This window comes from Heloderma suspectum, chromosome 5 (genome assembly GCF_057233095.1).
Source record: "Heloderma suspectum isolate Gila_16-S chromosome 5, 16-S_ref, whole genome shotgun sequence".
NCBI classification, from domain to species: domain Eukaryota; kingdom Metazoa; phylum Chordata; class Lepidosauria; order Squamata; family Helodermatidae; genus Heloderma; species Heloderma suspectum.
This window is the reverse complement of record NC_139462.1, coordinates 193,777,667-193,801,132: the sequence shown is the minus strand read 5'-3', so window position 1 is coordinate 193,801,132 and position 23,466 is coordinate 193,777,667. Positions and strand designations below refer to the sequence as shown.

The 23,466-nt window shown below is 43.1% G+C and overlaps 1 protein-coding gene across 3 annotated transcripts; it reads right to left on the bottom strand.

Moving 5' to 3' along the window:
• Window positions 1-531: 531 nt before the first annotated feature.
• Window positions 532-20,767, bottom strand: LOC146344996 (sterile alpha motif domain-containing protein 9-like). Of its 3 annotated transcripts, none has more exons than XM_084858838.1 (4): window positions 20,651-20,767; window positions 19,838-19,896; window positions 12,847-12,920; window positions 532-8,789 (listed from the first exon to the last, which is right to left on the bottom strand). In XM_084858838.1, exons 3-4 carry the CDS (start codon window positions 12,858-12,860, stop codon window positions 3,743-3,745), a joined length of 5,061 nt encoding a protein of 1,686 aa, XP_084714964.1. In that variant the 5' UTR covers window positions 12,861-12,920; window positions 19,838-19,896; window positions 20,651-20,767; the 3' UTR covers window positions 532-3,742. The 3 variants fall into 3 exon arrangements, with proteins under 3 accessions (XP_084714964.1, XP_084714966.1, XP_084714967.1); XM_084858840.1 differs by having other exon boundaries at window positions 20,715-20,767; XM_084858841.1 differs by lacking the exon at window positions 20,651-20,767 and adding an exon at window positions 19,982-20,039.
• Between the last annotated feature and the right edge of the window lie 2,699 nt (window positions 20,768-23,466).

Genomic DNA, 23,466 nt, shown 5'->3' with positions numbered 1-23,466 from the left:
TACATTCCTTTGGACAGATGAACTCTGTTCAAAGTGTGTTTGTACTAAACAAACAAACTGGATCCCATGTAATTACTGGAGCACATCTAGACCTCACGCACTCGCAATTCTGGAAATATTAAATTTGAGATAGAAAGATTTGTCTGATAACATCATGTACTGGAGAATATAATATACTGGAATATTGATAATAAAGGATTTGGGGCGGGGGGAGGACTGGCAGTCAAATAATAAGTTTGCTATTAAGGTATAGGATGATATCACTCATTCACCTCTTTCCCCATTGCAAGTTAGGCTATATCTTATTCCTAAATTATCCCTAAAAGACACCTTCCGATTTTCCTTTGGTAATCTCCAAGGAAAGACATTCTATGACTATCCCAAACAACTGAACCATTGCTGAATTTCTCTTTGTTGACCTGAAAGCATCTGTTATCTGATAGGCTCCCCATTTTATACGATCAAATGTGTCCCAAACATCCCATTTCCCAGAACATTATTAGCCAAAAATCAGATCATTGAAATCAGGTTAGTTTTTACAAAGTTTATTACCAGTCACAATGATGATGAAGGGTAAGTTATTTCTTACAGTAAAAGAGAACAAAATATAAAGAAGTTGACAAGCTACAAATTCTATCTAGCCCTAATTTTTATTTTATTTTTTTACTCTGTTTTACCTTCAAATAAATCTAAGTGGCTGGCAAATATAACTTCAATAATAAAAAGAAAAGAAAACAAACAAAAACAAAGCAGCAAATATCAAAAAGTAAACAGATCAAAAGGCATAGCCCCGTCAAAACAAGAAAAGTAGCCATTAGGAAAAAATAAACTATAGTTCCAGCACAAGGAGAGGCTGGAACAACAATCACCAACTAGTTCCAAGGGCCTCTCTGAAGAACCAGGATTTTGTTCGCACTTAAAAACACTCAAGTGTTGGGACCAGGCGGGCCTCTCTAGGCAGGGCATTCTACAAGTGTGATCCCACAACACCAACAGAAAGGCCCTGCTGCTTGTGAACACTTACTATACCACAGTTGGGAATACAGTAGCCAGGACCTCAGGTGCTGGAAAGAGTACCAAACTGAGACAGGCGTAACTTAATGGGTCCGATGGATGGATGGAGAGAAAGACAGACAGATTGCTTGGGAAGTCACTTGTCAGAATGGCTACTGACCAGTGTTCCGCCCCTCCTAATCATTGGTCAAAATCATAACTACTCTTTTATACATAAATGATCATCAGTCAATTTAGAACAGGCTTGTAAATAAGCCCACAGAAATTATTAGCCTGTAAACATTTTTACTAGCCTGCTTGGGGCTGGCACGAGAGGGATGGGGACACTCAATCCTTCCTGCAGCAGCACACTGCATTTTGATGCTGGGCATGGAGGAACATAGGAAGCTGCCTTTTACTGGCTCAGACCATGGGTCAATCTAGCTCAGTATTGTTGACACTGACTGGCAGCGGCTGTCAGGATTTCAGGCTGGATTCCTATCTAGCTCTACTTGGAGATGCTGGGGATTGAACATGGGACCTTCTGAATGCAAAACATGTGTTCTACCACTGACCCACACCCCCTCCCCTAAAAAGACAGTATAGTCCATCCCTCCTCCACCAGCCTGCTGACTTTCCTGCATGGAATTCCTTCTTGCCTATAGCTACTAGGGATGTACTAGTCTTTCAGGTAAAAAACCCGCAGAACATGCCCTGCTTGCAACCCTGAACATGATCACATTTTTTTGAGCAGAGATAACACATTCTTGAGCTTGTGATCACATTTGCAAAAGGAGTCCTTTTTGAAAACTGTGCTTTTAAATGTGCTTTTTCCATTGTGACAGCAATCCTAGGGTCCCTGGGAGAGAATCCCAGGGATCATAGATGGCTTAGAAAATTCCTTCTGGGGTCAGAGGCAGTGCTTTGACCTCAGAAAGGGGAGTCAGAGATCTGACCCCTCCTCCCCCTCGCAGTTGGTGTGGAAAGAACTGTGCCAGCTGTCTCTCCAAGGTTGGAAAAGTGACCTCAGAGGAGGAGGGAAGGAGGTGTTCCAGTAGGCAGAGAGGAGAGGAGACCAGAGAGGCCAGGATACGACATAACCTGAGCCTCCTCCAGCCTCCTTCCCTCCCCCTCCAAAGTGCCCTCCCTAGACAGCTGAGAAGCCTGTCTAGAGAAAATGACCAAAGATGGAGGGCAGGAAGGCAAAGATCACCTCTCCTGCTCCTCCTGCCCTGCTGGCTTCAGCCTGGCAGAGCATAAGAATCTCAGAAGCCTCTGACTTCAGAGACTTCCAAACTGCAAGGTTGCAATTGATAGAACTGTGCCCTAGAGCATTTTCACGCTTTAGTCAATGGGGGGAAAGTTCACATTTGGGTGCGTGCTTTAAAAAAAATGCATACTTTCCCATTTGAAAATGCACACTTTTCAAAAAAAAAAAGTGTTCAAAAAAGAAAAAAAAGATGCTTTCATTTGGGAATGAGGTGAAACAAACTTCGAGGAGGAAATCAAAGAACCCCAAGCCTCACTTGTTCTACTATCCCTAATAGCTACCAAGCTAGTGCTTAAAGACAAGGCTGACTTACAAGACTGAATGGTGAAAAGGTCTCATTTTAGCTCAGTCTTGATACCAGGTTTGGTTCTATACATAGTCATAAATTGATCTAACAATGGCACTTCTAGATTACTGCAATAGCAATATGTATGAGATTGGTCTATATCCAAATAATAAAATAAAAATCCTACAACACTGTTTTAATAATGACTAAAAAAAATCTGCAGATCTGAAGAAGTTCTGTGCAACTTGAAAGCTTGCATACCATTTTGTGAATATTGACTACTCCTCCGGTCCTCCCCCACATTCAGAGAGGGGGGATGGAGGGTGACAGAAGAAAAGAGAGACAGATCGTGGACACTACTGGTTGGGTCCAGACCACAGCTGCACACTTACTTGGGAGAGTAAGTCCCATGGAACTCAATGGGACTTACCTTTGAGTAGATATGCATACGATTACATTGTAAGTTAGTTGCACTTAGTTCCCATTGAAATCAGTGTGATGTAAGTCATGACATAGTTTGGGCCCAGCCCAGTAGACAGAAATACAATGAGAAATTTAAAAAAATTGAGAACAGACTAACAAAACGAAGTACAAGAAACTACTTAAATTGACAGCGGCATCCTCTTGAGTTAATCCAGATTGGTTCTGAAATGTGTAAAACCACCCTTTGCAATGAGACACACGGCATACAAGAAGTCTAAGCCAACAACATGAAATTGCTCTAAAGCATAACACTCCAACAGGTTGTGGTGTCAGATTGCATTACTGTATTCATGACTTAACAATTCGACTAATTCATGGCAGCTTAGAAGATCAGTGGTTAGGAGAAGAGTTAACTAGCTCAGTCATAATTTGCCGTCTAGCCTTTTCTCTTCACCTAAAGCCACCTTCAGTAGATCTAGATTGTGCCTGTGCGTGGCCTCTGGGCTTAAATTACAGGCCACCTATTTTAACACAAACTCTTCTGTTGCTCAGGCAAGTGACATTGCTTCAGCTGCCTTTGACCAATCTGGGAGGACCAATGCAGCCAAATGATAGATGCAGGACATATTTTTTCTGTTCAGGGCAAGCAGAAAGAATAGGCAACTACTATATCAGGTAATAGGGGGAAATGCCATGTGTTTCTTGCAGCTCTTAACAAAGGAGCTATCACATTAAATGTACACTACAGAGAAATATACTTTCAAAAACAGTTAAATGATTTCTATGTCATAGGCTATCAAACCTCCAATGGAAAACCCCAAGTAAAAAGATACTCGTTCTATGCTGCGACCACTCTTTAGTTGTCCTAAGAAAACAGGGCGTGCTGGTACTCTGATGTCTTCATCAAGACCATAATCCACGTAGACAAGATTATCTTCAACTCTGCCATTTAACCGAAGCAAAAGATGTTTGACATCATCTGTTTTCCATATCTCTCCATTCTGCCATAGGGTACTCAGCTCATCACTCATCTTGAGCCTTGACTTGTGCAGGCTCTTGGTAACAGACTGATCAATTTTTCCTTTGTGAATAAATTTGTTCAGATTGCTTCCTTTCCCCAGGTAGAAAAATGCTATAGGTTGCTTGGAACGGCACATTTGCCAGTACTGGCAATTAAATGCCTTCTTCAATGAATTGATATATTTTCCCATTTGTTTCGAATCTTTATCTAGCAGCTTTTGATTTTCAGGCCAGTACAATAAGGAGGCTAAGAAGTATGGTTCTGAAAACCGATACTCTAGACCTACTGATTGTAGAATTGATCTAAGCTGTTCTCTTAGCTCTGGAAAAGATTGTGTCTTCTTGGATTTTGGACTGAGACAATGGAGGACAATGTTGGCCAGGATCAAATTCTGTTTGTCCCTCTGCAGAGATTTGGTAGAGCTCTGAGTAAGCAAAGCAGTATACTTCTTCACTATATCCTCCATTTTGTTTATAGCATTTTCGTGATTGCTCAGATGTTCCAAAATTCCAGAAAACTTGTCTGCTTTGGAAGCTTCTAAACTCTTCCTGTAATTTTCCAGCTCCAAAGATGAGCTCAGTTTTGAGTTCATTAACCAGTCAAAATCAGAGTAAAATATTTCTGCATACTTGTTGAAAAAATCTTGAACCTTCTTCCGTATTTTGAGCTCCACAGTTTCTTTTTCAGGATTCTTTGGCTTAAGAAGGACAAAGTAGTCCTCAAAAAATCCAAAGGCTTTTTTCAAATTTGCTTGCAAATTACTTAAATAATTAGCATAATCTTCAAGTGCCAATCTGTATTCTTCACTGTCTGTATCATCTGTGGCTTTTGGGATAGCTGAGTTTCCTGACAAGAACTCTATGACGTGTTTTTTAAAGAGATCATCTTTCTTGTTGAACAAAGGTGTAGATGCAATAATTTCTATAGTGTATAGACCAGTTTCTATTTCTCCTAGGTAACCAGATGTATTATACGTTTCATATCTTCTCTTGTATTTTATATTCTGAAAATATTCTCTTTCACTGTCTTTACTTTCTGTTTGTTGTTGAGATTCTTTAAATGCCGCTGAGGCACACTTTGCAAGTTTCAACAAATGTTGCAGAACATCCACAGTTATGGCAGATTTCTCTGTATTTTCATCTAGCCAGTGTTTTATTTCACTTTTAAAAACCTGGCCCAAAGTATCTGATATATATGAGCTGTTAGGAGCACCTTCCTTAGCTTTTCTAGCCCACTGTAGTGCATGGTCAAAATTCTTCTCCTTAATGTAGAAATGCCTTGCTAGGGCTTGGCTAATAAATACATTTTGGTTGAATCTCTGAGTCCCTGCAGTCAATACTCTTTCAACTTCTGCACTGCCTTCTTCTTTTTGAATTGCTTCAATTAATGGGGAAAACAACGTGTCTGTGTCATCCCCGTGTTCCTTTCGGTGCCTTGTAAGTAGCATGCTTTGCATATCTTGCTGAAGTTTGTCTCTCCCTATGCCAGTGTCATAAAACAAATTCTCTCTTAACAAAAAAAGCGTAATCTCACTTTTAGTCAACTTGTATGTTTGTTTGAATTCTTCTAGGCACTGTACAGCAATCAGGGAGTGACTGATGCGTACCCCTTTGTACCGTCCACGTTCTTGCATTTCAGTTTGTATTATAATGTTGGAACAATTTCCCATTTTGTCATCCAAATTTTCTGTACCCCAGTAAGCCTTTTTAGTACTTATTCCCAAAAATTCCTCACACTGTGATACTGAGATTGTGGACTCTGTAACGTAAGAATTTAACAGTGCCAAAAAGGAAATGAGCTGAGCTTGCTTACTTGTAACATTGAAACCTTTCAGTGTGTTCTTGACTACTTTCTCTATGTACTGTTGATCAAAATTTTTTTTCATAATCATAAACGAATAAAAATCTTCAGGATGGTCATACTGATCCTCAATTTCTTTAAGTTTTTCCTCAAAAGCCCTTTGTTCTTTCAGATTTAATTTTTGTTTCAGAGCAATACTATTCAGGCTGTTGCTCTTTGCACTTTCTCCAGGGTTCTGGGATCTCATACAATTTAAGATGATTACCAAAGGATTTTCATATATAATGCCTTTATCTGCTACAGCAGATTGGATGGCATGCTGTAGAAGATAAACATTTTCTTGCTCTTCAAAGTCATCCACAAGTAGCAATACTGGCAAATAGTCCAACTCATTTGATGTCCCATATGTAATTAAGGTGGTCAGTTGTGTTGCGATTTCTGCAAAATCAACTGTTTTATTTTTTAGAACGGCACATCTAAATTTCTTTCTCAGTTCCCAGAGGATATGCATAGCTAAACTAGTACCACCACAGCCCGGATAATGGTAAAGGTTGATAATTTTTGTGGGTGACTGTTTAGGAAATTGAGACCCTGCCTCAATCAGATCTTCAAGCTTCTCATATGCATCCCGTTTAATAAAAGGTAAGCAGTAGTTTTCAGAGGCGAAATAAAAATTCCACCAAGACACTTTCCCACCACGATAAAAATGCTCTTCTTGGGCTTTTTTAAATTCAGAAAATCGTTCTTTATCCTTCTCAATTTCTGTGTCCTTGCATTCATTTTCACAAAGTATTTCCAATGCAGTTAGGAAGTCTTCTTCTTTCTTTGATAGAACTGTAGAAGCAAATCCTTTTGATGGCAAAAGTCTCTGAGAGGTTTGGGTCACTGATTTTAATTTTTGGATAGTACCATTCACCATTGGCAGGCTCAAGTCAGATATGCACCTGTCTGCTAGTGTGTCCGCTTCAATAAATCTGGCTTGCAAGAGATCTTTCCAGCACTGGTATGTTTGTGACCCGATACAAATACACAGCATGTCATCCAGTCCTTTAAGTTCTTGATAAAATGCACAAAATGCTTCAATCATGGGGTCACCTGGATCTTCCACTTTCGAAAGCAAGAGAAACATCACCAAAAATTTCCCTCTTTGCATTACATCTGGATGCGAAAGAAAGGAGATCAGTTTCCTGACTTCAGCAGCCCTCTCTTGCTGCCACATTCTAGGATTCAAGGGCTCATTGTTCAGGTCTGACCTGCCATTGCAGAAAATCCAACCTGGCTGCTGATAGAGATTCAGTTCTTCAATTGTTTCAGAAGCTGAGTTCCCGGGTTTCTGGTACTGCTTTGGGAAATGAAGATTTGCAGCTCGGTTTCCTCTGAATGCTTTGACCACACCATTGCTGGCTGACTCGGGATCAAACTCTAGAACAGCAAATAAGTTTATTTCCTGCAAGAAAGTCACATGCTGTGTGTGATGTGGATGGCATTTGTTTGTGGCTAAAATATACCAGTCATAGTGGGAGTTATCAAGCAAATCTCTGTTGCCTGTGAGTAGGCTCACCATCTTGCGACCTTCGCTCTCTCTCTTCCTTCTTTTTTCTCCATGTTTTTCTTCAGCTTCTTTTCTATCCATGGCTAATTTCTCCAGGTGAGACATAAATGATTTATGTTCTGTTTTAGAATTAGCAATATTTTTGGACGAAGCACCGTCCCTTATAAATAAACTTCGCACCCACGTTTTGCTCTTAAAGTTGTAACTGCTAGTAGGGAAATATTTAGATTGACAACTAGAGTATTTTGGAACCACATCAACTTCAATAACAAATGTTTCTGATGCCATGCTATTTTGCTGCAACACTTCCACAAACCGAGGTTTCCTAATGCAATCTTTTGCAACGCTGATGATACTTCCGAAGTATTGCTTTATCATCGAGTCAAAATAGTTAATATATTTCTCTTTGTTTTGGACTTTCACGCCAACAATTTCCCCATGAGGATTGTCCCGTACTCCTAAGTGGATTGTGCCATTAGTATGGGAATTCATGCATGCTGCAGCAAATCTAAAAATCTCATTGCAAAATTTTATCTTCAGCTCCTCCTCTGTGGCATTCTCTGTGTTTAAAAAGAGCTTAAATTCATGGACTGGATCAATGAGATTCAGCGGTCCTGTTTCAGGAATATGGAGAACATAATGCTGTATATAACGATGACTGCTGTGAAACTCATCAAAAGGGTACGGTAAACATGTTTGTCTGGTTGGAAGCTGATTGTTTCCACTGTCATGCTGGAGCATGTTCTTCATGATTTCTTGAAGCACAGGCTCTGTTGGCTGAGTGAATTCAGGTGTTACAAACCCTGGTGGTCCATAGGCATCGACTAACTTCCCTTCAGCATTTTCTTCCATCCCTCCTCCATCTTTATTCTCACCGGAAGATTTAGCATCAAGGAGCTCTGTGCTATGTTCTTGCCCAGAAACCTCGCTAGGGCCTTCAACTGGATCATCCCTCTCTTTTAGCCCGTGTATTATTTGAATTGCTGGGCCATAGGTCATCCCCATTTCTATAAGGTCTTGCTTTGTCAGGATCTTCAAAATGCGGCCTGTTACATCTTGATGGAAAAGGATGCCACCATGTTTCTCCTCAAGCTTAAGTTCATTGGTCACCCATTGTCTTACATGTTCTTTTGTCCAGTTCTCAATGTTAACATCAAGAGCTGTGCTACGCTTTTGCCCATAAACCTTGAGAGTGCTTTTGTCTGGATCATTCCCCTCTTTTAGTACGTGCATTATTTGAATTGCTGGGCCAAAGGTTATCCCCATCTCGATGAGGTCTTGCTTTGTTAAGATCTTCAGAATAATCCCTGTTACATCTTGACGGAGAAGGGTGTCACCGTGTTTCTCCTCAAGCTTAAGTCCACTGGTCACCCATTGTTTTACATGTTCTTTTGTCCAGTCCTCCATATTTTCAGGCAAATTTAGCTGGCCACTTCTCTTAGTCCTTTAAAGAAAAAGACACAAAAATGACCAAATGCAATATTGCATGTTAAAAAAGAAAAATAAATGACATTTTCTCTAGACCTATGCTCAACGGGCTGGATCTTATTTATTTATTTATTTATTTCATTTCTATACCGCCCAATAGCCGAAGCTCTCTGGGCGGTTCACAAAAACTAAAACCAAACAACACACAATAAAACAATTTAAAATATATAGAACATTAAAACCACAATATAACAATACAACCACAGTAAAACCTAGCAGCAGTACAGGAGTTTAAAATACAGATTTAAAACAGCAAAGATAAAAATTTAGAAAGCTAAAATGCCTGGGAAAATAAAAAGGTCTTCACCTGGCGCCGAAAGGAGTACAATGTAGGCGCCAGGCGAACCTCACTAGGGAGCTCATTCCAGAGCCGGGGTGCCACAACAGAAAAAGCCCTCCTCCTAGTAGCCACCCGCCTCACTTCCTTTGGCAGGGGCTCACGGAGAAGGGCCGCTGATGATGATCTTAAGGTCTGGGCAGGCACATATGGGAGGAGGCGATCCTTCAAGTAACCTGGCCCCAAGCCGTTAAGGGCTTTGAATGTTAACACCAGCACTTTGAATCGGGCCCAGAAATGGACTGGCAGCCAGTGCAGCTGGAAAAGTACTGGCGTAATATGAGCTCGCAGGCCAGTCCCTGTTAACAATCTTGCTGCCCTATTTTGGACCAGCTGAAGTTTCCGGACCGTTTTCAAAGGCAACCCCACGTATAACGCATTGCAGTAATCCAGACGAGAAGTTATCACCGCATGGATAACTGTAGCTAGGCTATCTCTGTCCAGATAAGGGCATAGTTGGTATACCAGCCTAAGCTGATAAAAAGTGCTCCGTGCCACTGAGTTCACCTGTGCCTCAAGTGACAGTTCTGGATCCAAGAGCACCCCCAAACTACGAACCTGATCCTTTAGGGGGAGTGCAGCCCCCTCCAGAACAGGTTGAATATCACCTAGCCGGGCAGACGAACCACCCACTAACAGTACCTCCATCTTGTCTGGATTGAGTTTCAGTTTATTAGCCCTCATCCAGTCCACTACCGTGCTCAGGCACTGGTTCAGAACAGCCACTGCCTCACCTGGTTTTGATGAGAAAGAGAGGTAGAGCTGGGTGTCATCCGCATATTGATGGCACCTCAGCCCACACCTCCGGATAACCTCCCCCAGCGGTTTCATGTAGATGTTAAACAGCATGGGGGATAAAATAGAGCCCTGTGGAACCCCATGGCACAATTGCCATGGCACAGAGCAATAATCCCCCAGCACCACCTTCTGGAATCGGCCATCCAAGTAGGAGCGGAACCACTGTAGTGCAGTGCCTCCAACTCCCAACCCAGACAACCTATCCAGAAGGATACCATGGTCGATGGTATCGAAAGCCGCTGAGAGGTCCAGGAGAATCAACAGGGTCGCACTCCCCCTGTCCCTCTCCCGGCAGAGGTCATCCCACAGGGCGACCAAGGCAGTTTCCGTTCCAAAACCAGGCCTGAAGCCCGATTGAAATGGATCTAGATAATCCGTTTCATTCAAGAGTGCCTGGAGCTGTCCTACAACCACCCGCTCAAGCACCTTGCCCAGGAAGGGGATGTTGGCCACTGGCCTATAATTGTTAACATCCTCTGGGTCCAGGTTAGGCTTTTTCAGGAGTGGTCTAATTACTGCCTCTTTTAAAGCAGCAGGCACCACTCCCTCTCTCAAGGAGGAATTTACAACCTCCTGGACCCAGCCGGACAACCCCTCCTTGTTTGATTTAATAAGCCATGAAGGGCAAGGGTCAAGCACACAAGTGGTCGATCAGACTTGGCCAAGCACCTTGTCTGCATCCTCAGGCCTCAGTAACTGAAACTCATCCAATAAAACTGGACCAGACGGTGCTCTGAACGCCTCTACCAATGGAACTGCATTAATGGTGGTGTCCAATTCATGACGAATCTGAGCGACTTTATCCTCAAAGTGCCGCGCAAACTCGTCACAGCGTGCTACCGAGGGTTCCACCGTCTCTCTCCCTGGCCCAGAATGTAACAGGCCGCGGACCACTCGGAAAAGCTCCGCCGGACGACACTGAGAAGATGCAATGCTGGTGGAAAAGAACTGCCTCTTTGCCACCCTCACCGCCACAGAGTAGGCTCGATAGTGGGCTCTTACCTGTGTTCGGTCAGACTCAGCACAAGTTTTCCTCCACCTGCGTTCTAGCCGTCTCCCCTCTTGCTTCATTGCCCTCAGCTCAGGTGTATACCAAGGAGCTGGCCGGGCTCTGCTCAGAGGGAGAGGGCGCTTGGGTGCGATCGTGTCAACCGCCCGAGTCATCTCTGCATTCCACAGAGCGACCTGGGCTTCGACAGGAGCACCAGCCATACCAGCAGGAAAATCCCCCAGAGCCCTCTGGAATCCATCGGAATCCATTAATCTCCGGGGGCGGACCATTTTAATAGGTCCCCCACCCTTGCAGAGGGGAAAGGCCGCCAGAAGTCTAAACCTCGGCAGGAAGTGATCTGACCATGACAAAGGGACAGATGTTAATTCCTCCACTTTCAGATCACCATCCTCCTGCCCTGTCGAGAAAATCAGATCAAGCGTGTGTCCTTTTATATGCGTTGGGCCGATGACATGTTGGGACAGCCCCATGGTTGTCATGGCGGCCATGAAGTCCTGAGCCGCCCCGGATACAGCGGCCTCGGCATGGAAGTTGAGATCCCCCAGGACCATCATCCTGGGGGTCCTCAACACCAAGTCCGAGACCACCTCCGTCAGCTCAGGCAGGGAGTCCGATGGGCAGCGGGGTGGGCGGTACACCAACAGAATCCCTAATCTGTCCCGGGTAACCAACACAAGGTACAGACACTCAAGATCTGCACTCGAATGAGCAGGAAGCCTGGAGAGGGAGATTGAATTCCTATAGACCACGGCAACCCCCGCTCCCCGACCCTCAAGTCGGTGTTGGTGCTGCACCGAGTACCCAGGAGGGCACAGCTGGGAGAGAGTAACCCCTCCCAGTTCCCCCACCCAGGTCTCAGTAATACATGCCAGGTCAGCCCCCTCATCCACAATCAAATCATGGATGAGGGAGGTCTTATTTTGGGCCGACCTGGCATTCAGCAGCAGCACCACCAGACCCGAGGGCAGACTGGTAAGACTGCCAGGAACCATCAGGTTGGGGGAAGAACCAGTACTCAGTGGATCTGAGTAAGTTAATTGCACTAGGACATATTGAAAACAATGGGTAGTATCCCAGGTTAGTCCTATGTAGAATAGACCAATTCAAATGAATGAAACTTAAATCAGTGATGACTAAATTAAGCCCCGTTCATTTCAATTGGTCTACTCTATGCAGGACTAACATTGGATACTACCCAATGTGAAAAGTTAGTCATGACTTCAGCCCCAATTTTAACATCAAGAGCTGTGTCCATAAAGCAGGGGCCGGCAGGCTGCATGCACCTCCCAGAGGAAGTTGTGCAACCCCCACCAGATCCCTGTTTCCACGATGTGGCCCTCACTGTTGGGGCCCTCTTTCTTTGCAGAATTGCACTCCTTCAGCCTGCCAAACAGCAGAATCACTGGGAATGCAGCCATGTGGTTACTTCCAGTTGCGGTGGCCGCTGCAGCAGGAGAGAGATGCAGCCCCAGTGGGACTGAGTCGAAATTTTAAAGCATACCTTCTCTTTTGCTAAACTTGATCCTGACTCCTACATCACACATTTATGGCATTTAATTTGAAAGCTGAAATCGCTAAAGTTTCATCTTTCACTGAAACTTTTGGAATAGTATGATTTTGGGAATTTGATGTATAGACTTTGAACAAAATGAATTTGAAAACATCAGCCTTTCCCGACCTGTTGCCCACCAGATGTGTTGGACTACAACTCCCCCATTGGCTATGCTGGCTGGGGATGATGTGGGCTGTAACCCAACACATCTGGAGGGCACCAGGTTGGGGAAGGCTGCATTATATTATCAGTTTCCTAAGTACTACTGTTATTCTTTTCTGCTGAATCAGCAGCACCATTTCAGTTCAATGTACCTTTCCTTCTCCATTGCTGAGTTCTTCTGTTGAATGATGCCTTGCCCTTTCTTAGTAACAGGAAACTGTAAAGCCTGAAAAAGGGAGGAAAAATCATCCAAACATTTTCCAATGGCATGGCTCATTGGCTCCTCTACATTTAGAAATTTTAGAGAGGCAATAAATATATGAATTTAAAAAGAAAAAAAAGTTTGAAAGAGATATACAATATACTGAAGGAAAGCTTCTATAAATGTCTGTTATAAACTGCTGCAGTGTTCAAACAAATTTGATACTGAACCCAAACACTGACTTTTCACATGACATAATCAGCAACTGTGGGCCCTTAGAAAACTGTCCAGCCTCTCACTTCCTATCTGCTACTATTATTTCTTTTGGTCACTGGCTCCTGAGAAGTATATAGGAAGCCTAATCACGGAAGACATAACAACTTGAGATTCTTTGGTGTTTCTTGACTCAAAAGCAACTTCCTGTTTTGTGGTTCTTGGCTCTGCTTTCTGTAACACCTCTCCTGTCATCTCACCTACTTCCTTTTCAATACTGATGTCTGTGTTTTGCTTGATGCTGACTCTTCTTCTCTGACTAGCTACTGATGCGAGATATTGGCAGTAAATACAGGATTCAGAACTCCATAACTTCTCACAGATGTGCAGAGCAGCTGAGGGGATGGGTATTTGTAAATGAGAAGTGAAGACATGCTGCGTAACCCTTTTCCTATTCGCTGCTTTGTCTTTGCAATTCTTGCTTCAGGCTGCTTTGCCCCCACCTGAAATTCTGAGACCTCTTTGGTGATAAACAGGGAGAAGCATCCGGGGGAGGGGAAATAAGTTAACAGGGAAAGTCTTCGGTGTGGAAAGATTAAGCACCTCTTCCCACTTGCCACTTCTGCCCTGCAAATGCTCTACCCTGCCACTACTTTGCATGTCAATGGCAAACACAGGGTTGGGAATTTTGTGTTTGCAGCTGAGCATGCAGTTCTGCCTTAGGGACCAGACGTAGCTTCACTTTTCCTGATCTGTAAGGAGTACCTGGATATATGTTGATATATGTTGTACCAAAAACATCAATATGTTGATATATGTTGTAACTATGCCCCCGACTGCCACATCTCTGGCCAAAGATCCTCCTCAGCCATAATCCCTCAAATGAACCAGCATGTAAGCACCAAGTTGTTTTGCCCCAACATACAAGGAAGAAAGATATAATCTCAGATTTACACCTCTCCACACCAGTTCCAGGAATTCAACGATGTGTTAGATACTGCACTCAGTGAGAAACCCTGAGAAACCTGATGTAGTCAGAATCCCATCTGACTGGATCATCACCCCACCCCTAGAGTCAATGCATTAAAAATGGCATGGTTTCAGTAATAGTTTGTCTCCATCCCTGATGGAGGGGGACATTGTTTGTCCCCTCCCAGAGGTAGAACCCAGGCTTCACCAATAAAGGATGTTCTGTGCGTTGATAATAGTTACTTTAGGATTTCTATTAAGTCAGCACTAGTTACTAGATTTTTATCTTTTGATTTCTTTAAATGCAGTATCTCATTTCTCTGTCTCTCACTATCTTAACTCTTTAAAAATAAATATACCTTAATTGGAACTGCTGGAAATCACTGGTGTGTTATAACTAAAAATCTGTCATAGCCAAGCACCAAACCACTTGCCCATGCTGTAGAACTGGTAAAGAGAAGATTGGTTAGGTGTGCTTCCCCCTTCTTGCATCTCTCAAACACCATAAGTTTGGTTCTCTTTCTCATCCAGACCTAGGTGGATTTAAAGGAAAAGTGGTGGCAGCAACTCCCATGTAAGTAACAAGTAGGACACCTGAGACAGGTGGGAGAGCATGCCCATTTATAATATCTATACAGAAATCGTGTGTGACTGAGACTCTTGCACATTTGTCGTTCACAGTGATCCTTTCTGATGTGAATCAGCTTATCATGTGATCATTGGATACACTAATGTGACCTATGTCTGTAGCAGTGCCCCTTTGATAGTGGAGCTTCAGTCAGGACAGTGACTGCATTCAGAGTTGAATAATGTAATGCACCTTCCATACAATTAGTAAGTGAACCAGAAGCCAGAGCCTCAAGGACGGTGCATGCATGTGCTCAGGACCTACAATTTGAGATGTAAAAAGGTTCAGAAATTTGGAAGCCATGGATAAAACGACAAGAGAAGACCTGCTCCCCATACCAATATGTTCTTATGCAACTAATGGTCAGATTGGGGAGTCTGTCAAGTCATGTTTGACATCCCTGAATTAGACTGATACTGTGGGCTAGTATTTAGAGGTCCTGGATAAAGACGCCCCACTGAGATAGTATAATATCAGTGGAAACAGCAGATGCAGAAATTATTTCTGACTCTCTGGGAGCATAAACAATATTCAATCATCAGAAAACCTACCAGTTTAAAAGACCAGAAGTTAAGGCTATGTCATGTTGGTCCAAACTCCACAAAGCCAGGAAATTGGAAGCTAAGGCTGATGCCTTATCTGGCATGCCCCATGATCAGTGATGTTGTGCAATGTCACAAATGGTGCTTGCTTACAACTTACCCTCCACGCACACACACTTTTCCTGGGTTGTTCAGTCCCAAATTCAGATTGGCAGGATGGAATGTCTGGGACCAGCAAAGATGCTCCACATTGTCCTGGTCCTGTATTGCCTAGTATCTGAGCCTTACTGTATTGCTAGAGTAATCTTACTGTAAGGTGACCCATGCCTGTTTGTTGCTTACATCAGTAGCTTGCAAGATGGGTTGAACAGTGAGAGGGAGCCCACTTCTTGCACCCCTCACCATCCTTATATTATTTTTTGTGTGTCACTGCAAGGTAAGACTGAATTACATTGGAATTCAAGTTTTTTATTCTGGATTTTGAATTGTGCCATCATGAATGAGACAAAAAAAAAAAGTCACGAACACAACACCAAGATTCCCACCAGCATGTATGTTGCAAGATTTTTTGGGTTACTTTCTAATATGAGATGTTTGGTAATGATAGAATGGGTTTGGAGTCCGAAAGGAAAATATTCATTCTCTACCACATTAAGATTTCCACCAGCATGCATACTGCAGGACCTACTGCAGAACCTACCCAAGGATGCTTTGGAACATGAGATGCTTGGTGAAGATAAAACAGTTTTGGTGGTATGGTGTTGTAGTTTAAAAGAAGTGATAAGTGGATAGCTAAAACACCCTCTGCCAGCGCACTACTTGTTTGTTTCAAAGAGCATCTTCCCAACATAACTTCACCCCAGAAAAGACGTGTGGGTTCAGGTTTATGAGCTCAGTTGTCTAACTTCATATTCTCTGTAAATCTCTCTGAGTACTTTTCAGAACGGAGAAGGCACTACTTTACAAAAAAAAAACTTCAATAACTTTAACAACAGATTTCTGCTCAAAATCAGAACTTCATCAGGAGGGCTTTAAACTGAATCCTACAGGGAAGGGAGATGTAAAGTTGGGGGTAACAATGGATGAAGGCTCATGCACTGCAACGGAGTGAACAGCTCTAATAGCACCCAATAATAGTCTTCAGACACATGTAGGAATGTGTCTTCAGACACATGTAGGAATGTGTCCCCCCAGGAGGCTGGGGGATGTTGACCTGGTGTTGAATGGGGTACGGCTACCCTTGAAAGACCGGGTCCGCAGCCTGGGGGTCATTTTGGACTCCCAGCTGTCCATGGAGGCTCAGGTGTCAGCTGTGAGCCGGACAGCGCTGTATCAACTCCATCTGATACGGCGGCTGCGCCCCTTCCTTCCCGACCATCTGCTCCCATCGGTAGTACATGCCCTGGTCTCCTCTCGTTTAGACGACTGTAATGTGCTCTACGTGGGGTTACCCTTGAAGACAGTTCGGAAGCTGCAGCTGGTACAGAATGCGGCAGCTCGCCTGATTAAAGGCAGCCACCGGCGAGATCACATCACTCCAGTGCTGAAGGAGTTGCACTGGTTACCAGTTGTTTTCTGGGCCAAATTCAAGGTGTTGGTTTTGACCTTTAAAACCCTATATGGTTCCGGCCCAGCCTATATTAAGGAGCGCCTCCAGCAGCACCAGACAGGCCGCTTAACAAGATCAGCCTTGGATGGCCTTCTGTCTGTCCCATCAGCCAGGACAGCTAGACTGGTGGGGACGAGGGAGAGGGCCTTTTCTGTGGTGGCCCCCACTCTGTGGAACTCCCTCCCTAGGGAACTCTGCCATGCCCCCTCTTTAATGAGCTTCCGTCGTGAATTAAAAACGTGGTTGTTCAGGCAGGCATTTGGGGTGGGTTAGGGTATTTTAGAAAATGTTTTTACTGTAGAATTTTATTGTTTTAAACTGTTTTATTGTATGTTGTACATCACCCAGAGTGGCTGGGTGACCAGCCAGATGGGCGATTAATAAATTTAATAATAATAATAATAATAATAATAATAATAATAATAGGAAGAAAGCCAGACTATGAAGCACATGGTCTTCGATGTCTATATTCTAATGCCCAGAGAATGGGAAACAAACAGAACAAACTTGAACTCTTAATACAAGAGGGAAATTATGACTTGATATGTATAACTGAGACTTGGTGGGATGACTCTCATGACTGGAATATAGCAATTGAAGGATATAACTTGTTCAAAAAGAGCAGGAGGAACAGAAAGTGAGGTGGGGTTGCACTGTATGTCAAAAATACATATCTCTGCACAGAAATACAGGAGGATGAGCTTGGTAGCCCCATCGAGAGCATCTGGATCAAAATAAATGGAGCAAAGAATAAAAGGAACCTGGTGGTCAGAGTCTACTACCGGCCACCCAATCAAGGAGAAGATGAGGATGAAACTTTTGAAACGCAAATAGCCAATCAGGAAGCATGATGTAGTAGTAATGGGGGACTTCAATTTCCCCGATATTTGTTGGGAGACAAATTTTGCAAAACATGGCCCCTCCAGGAAATTCCTGTGTCGGATAACTTCCTCCTACAGAAAGTAAAGGAAGGAACTAGAGGATCGGCTATCCTTGACTTGATCGTAACCAACAGAGATGACTTAGTGGATAAAGTAGCAGTTACAGGAACTCTGGGGGAAAGCGACCATGTTGTACTTGAGTTCTTGGTTCTAAGGGAAGCAAAAGCCGAGTGTAGTCAAACACGTACCCTGGATTTTAGGAAAGCTGATTTTAATAAACTCAGAACAATAATCAGTAAGGTCTCATGGCAAGCGACTCTAATGAGAAAAGGAGTCCAAGGTGGGTGGGAGCTTTAAAAAAAGGAAATTCTCAAGGCACAATTACAAACAATTCCAACAAGAAGAAAAGGTGGAAGACAACAGAAGAAGCCAATGTGGCTTCACAAAAAGCTTAGAGATGACCTGAAAACAAAAAAGGATACATATAGGAAGTGGAAAGAAGGCCAAGCAACAAAGGAAGAGTACAGGCAGGTAGCACAGAATTGCAGGGATGGCGTCAGGAAGGCTAAAGCTGAGAACGAGCTGAGGCTAGCGAGGGATGCTAAAAGCAACAAAAAGGCTTTCTTCAGCTACATGCATAGTAAAAGACAGAGGAAAGAAATGGTGGTTCAGCTATTAAATAAGGATGGCAAAATGATAACAGATGACAAAGAAAAGGCAGAGGTGCTCAATTCCTACTTTGGCTCAGTCTTCTCCCAAAACCCCCTGGCAAAGGCGAAGTACAGGCTGAAGGAGCAGGATTGCAGTGTGAGATCGATAGGCATATGGTCAAGGAACACCTAATTACTTTGAATGAGTTCAAATCTCCAGGGCCAGATGAAATGCATCCTAGAGTAATAAAGGAACTGGCAGATGAACTCTCAGAACCACTGTCTATTATCTTTGAGCAATCATGGAGGACAGGTGAAATGCATATATATACACATATATATATGTGTGCATATATATACACATGTGTACACACACACACACACACACACACACACAGGTCCCAGTTTCCTCCACATGGCAGTTATTTCCTCTGCCCTCTCAACATTCCGAGCACCGTATGAGACTCCCATAGACTTTCATTATAAAATAAAGAATATTTTAAAATACGTAAATTGAATTAAAAAAAAGAAATTCCATTCCACCAACTATAATATAAAGGAAATAGGAAAACACCAATCTTTAAAACAAGGAGGTTAGAGGTTTTTTTCACAAATGGTCACAAAAGGTTGCCAACACATGTTTTCGGGAACACTTTTGCGTGACCGAGTGTTTATTTTCTTTTTTCTGTTAACTACCCTTTCTACCTCAGCCTTTAACCACTCTTCCTGAAATTTTCAAGTTATAAAAAATAGACATTTCTTTCTGGCACATGCAAGTTTCAGGAAGATTGGTGAAACTTTTTCAATTTTATTAAGGGTAGAACGACCCACCCCCTGATTTCCATTTAACATTATGGAACCCTTATTCTACTGATCACCGTATCTATTGGAGCCAGAACTGTTATCTTGTCAGAACACAGGTAAGCAGAACTAGACGTTATGGAGGATGGCAGCCACATGTATAATGTCATGACTAGTTCCAGCCTCAACTTGCCCGTAACAAAAGCAGAATCAGAGCTACCTACCTCCACACCAAAGAATGTCACATTATATTAGGATACTTTTAAGAGCCAATTTGATATAGGAGAGCCAGGTTATGGTACGGTCCTATGCATGTTTACTCAGAAGCCTCACTGTGTTCAGTGGTGCTTACTCAGAGGAAACATATATAGGATTGCAACCTTAGGGTAGTGCAGGGGTGGGCCACCTCTGGGAGTTTGGTGGGGGTATGCTGCCCCCCCGGAAGCAACTAGGAGTCACATACCACCCCACCTCCAAAAGTGGTGCTGCTGTCAAATTTGCTGTGGCGGTGGTAAAAAGTGACGATTTTGCAAGGAGACAAGGTGCTCGGGGAGGGTGCCCGTTGTCTGCAAGCAGAAACACGTCCCTGTTTCTGAATTTTCCAAAGCAATAATAAATAATAGCAATAGTATATGACCAGAAACTTACACATTAGGTGATATCAGTTGTACATTCCTCCATCGTAAAGGAAATCCTGCTTTGATGACCTGTTAACAGTTATTTTTACTCATTAATAAACATCTATTCAGGGATTTATGCCCTAGTTATACTTCCATGTTCATATTTTCTCACCATGGTGTTGGAAAACAAAGGAGTAATCTATATGGCTGCATAAATGTTTTGCTGAAGAACTGCAGCTCTGGGAAAGGAAACTGAAAGTAAAGCACTTCTGAATGCAAGAATGTTCAGCTCTTCCCTGTAAGCTTTTCAACAACAAATTACTGTTTTTTAAAACGTTTATTTTGTATTGTTGGTCTATTCTCATTTTAAAACCATCTTAAAATTGCTTACTGAATTTTCCAGAGCAGACAAAAATGCAGGCAGCAATTTTAGTCCAACAGGAGAAAAAATCCAAAATCCAAACAGTTGCTGTTTAGATACTTAATGCTATTTGTAAAGTCAAACATTTTCACGTAGTTTTCTTAGTACCAAGGTAATATTCTTTAGACAATCGTTGGTTGCTACAATAAACATTTTCTAGTTTTACAAAAATGGATTGTGATGCCAATTCTGCCTCCTTGTTGCAGTTAAAGAGGGTACAGGATTAGTTCATGGTGATAGTCTCTTTGCGATATACCATAACATTCAGAACTCTTTTTAGCACTTACACAAAGACAATATGATTCTCCATACAAGGACTATAATATGTTTTCTTATAGTATGAATGATGCAGCCATATAAATATCATTTGCCTGGCTTCCAAGGAACTATCAATGTTCATCTTCGTTTCAAAACACTTACCAATTTTGTCTGCAGGTCCTTCCCTGCAGTAGCTGGATGAATAAATTTTGTTTAGCCAGAATACCTGAAAGATCTCTGTTCTTGCTTCTATCAAGATCAAGAGTCAAGCTCTTCTGCAAAATGAGTTTGTAATTTGTCACATGACCTGAAATCCGGTGGGTAGGCTTCTTTTTCATATTTCCCCACCTCCTTTTGTTCCTAAATGACTAATGCATAATATCTACCAAAAGCAACAGGCAGCTACCACTGAACTATACTGACTAATCGTTGAAAGCTTCAGAAAACAGGCTTTTTAAAAAACTTCCAAATACCTTCTAAGTTATGTGTGTGTATACATACAGTGGAAACAATCTAATTCTAGGAATCCATGGCTGAGCTTTTCATTGCCAAAGCTCATCCATCTTATAAGACAGGGATGCAGAACCTTTTTCACCTGAGGGGCAGAATTCCATTTCAGAGAAGCTCCGGGGAGGAGGGGGGGATGCATTCCAGTGGTGGGTGGAGCCAAAGGCAAAAGGGGCAGGGCCAAAATACCAGAAATGTCAGCATATTGTAGTTCAAAGCTCTTACTGCCAGCGACCAAGCTTTAAGAGAGGCATTTCAAGCTTTTAGAATGGGGGGGGGGACTGCACAGAAGCCAGGAAACCAATAACTAGTGGTTCAGGGAAAGGGGGTGGGGGATGGCTTGTGGCCAGCGGGGGGGACGACAGACTGTATCATATAAATATCATTTGCCTGGCTTCCAAGGAACTATCAATGTTCATCTCTGTTTCAAAACACTTACCAATTTTGTCTGCAGGTCCTTCCCTGCAGTAGCTGGATGAATAAATTTTGTTTAGCCAGAATACCCGAAAGATCTCTGTTCTTGCTTCTGTCAAGAGCAAGAGTCAAGCTCTTCTGCAAAATGAGTTTGCAGAGGAAAGAAATGGTGGTTCAGCTATTAAATAAGGATGGCAATACGATAACAGATGACAAAGAAAAGGCAGAGGTGCTCAATTCCTACTTTGGCTCAGTCTTCTCCCAAAAGAGGGTCTATGACCCCCCTGGCAAAGGCGAAGTACAGGCTGAAGGGGCAGGATTGCAGCTTGAGATCGATAGGCATATGGTCAAGGAGCACCTAATTACTTTGAATGAGTTCAAATCTCCAGGGCCAGATGAACTGCATCCTAGAGTAATAAAGGAACTGGCAGAAGAACTCTCAGAACCGCTGTCTATTCTCTTTGAGAAATCATTGAGGATGGGGGAAGTGCCAGATGACTGGAGGAGGGCTAACGTTGTCCCTATCTTCAAAAAGGGTAAAAAGGAGGAACCTGGGAACTACAGACCAGTCAGTCTGACATCAATCCCTGGGAAAATTCTGGAGCAGATGATAAAGCAATCCATCTGGAAGCACCTTGACAACAATGCCGTGATTACTCAAAGCCAACATGGATTTGTCAAGAACAAGTCCTGCCAGACAAATCTGATCTCATTTTAATCAAGTAACCTGCCTTGTGGATTGTGGGAATGCCATAGACATGATATACCTCAACTTCAGCAAAGCTTTCGACAAAGTGCCCCATGATATCCTGATGAGCAAACTAGCTCAAAGTGGGCTAGATGAAACAACGATCCGGTGGATCCACAGTTGGCTGCAGAATCGGACTCAAAGAGTGCTTATCAATGGGACCTTCTCAAACTGGGGAGAGGTAATGAGTGGGGTACCGCAGGGCTCAGTCCTGGGCCCCGTGCTCTTCAACATTTTGATTAATGACATGGAGGAGGAGGTGCAGGGAATGCTGATCAAATTTGCAGATGACACAAAATTGGGCGGGATAGCTAATACTTTGGAAGACAGAAACAAAATTCAAAGTGATCTGAATAGACTGGAGCGCTGGGCAGAAAACAACAGAATTACATTTAATAGGGATAAATGCCAAGTTCTGCACCTAGGAAAAAGAAACCAAATGCACAGTTACAAGATGGGGGATACGTGGCTCAACCACACTACAAGCGAGAAGGATCTTGGAATTGTTGTCGATCACAAGCTGAATATGAGCCAACAATGTGATGTGGCTGCAAAAAAGGCAAATGCTATTTTGGGCTGCATTAAGAGAAGCATAGCTTCCAAATCCCCGGAAGTACTAGTTCCCCTCTACTCAGCACTGGTTAGGCCTCATCTGGAGTACTGTGTCCAGTTCTGGGCACCACATTTTAAGTAGGATGCAGACAAACTGGAGAGGGTTCAGAGGAAGGCAACAAAGATGATCAGGGGACTGGAAACAAAGCCCTATGAAGAGAGCCTGAAAGAACTGGGCATGTTTAGCCTTGAGAAGAGAAGACTGAGGGGAGATATGATAGCGCTCTTCAAGTACTTGAAAGGTTGTCACAGAGAAGAAGGCCAGGATCTCTTCTTGATCATCCCAGAGTGCAGTACACGGAATCATGGGCTCAAGTTACAGGAAGCCAGATTCCGGCTGAACATCAGGAAAAAATTCCTGACTGTAAGAGCAATACAACAATGGAACCAATTACCTGGGGAGGTGCTGGGCTCTCCCACACTGGAGGCCTTCTAGACGAGGCTGGACAGCCATCTGTCAGGGATGCTCTGACTTGGATTCCTGCATTGAGCAGGGGGTTGGACTCGATGGTCTTGTAGGCCCCTTCCAACCCTACTATTCTATGATTCTATGATCACCTAGTCACCTTCTTCCAATACATCATGTAGAGCACCATTAGAGAAGGCCTCTGACCAAGCGAGCAGGCAGAGGTAGTTACCCCAGGCCACGTACTCCATCAGGGATCACACGTGTGCACGCATTGAGCACATGGCACAC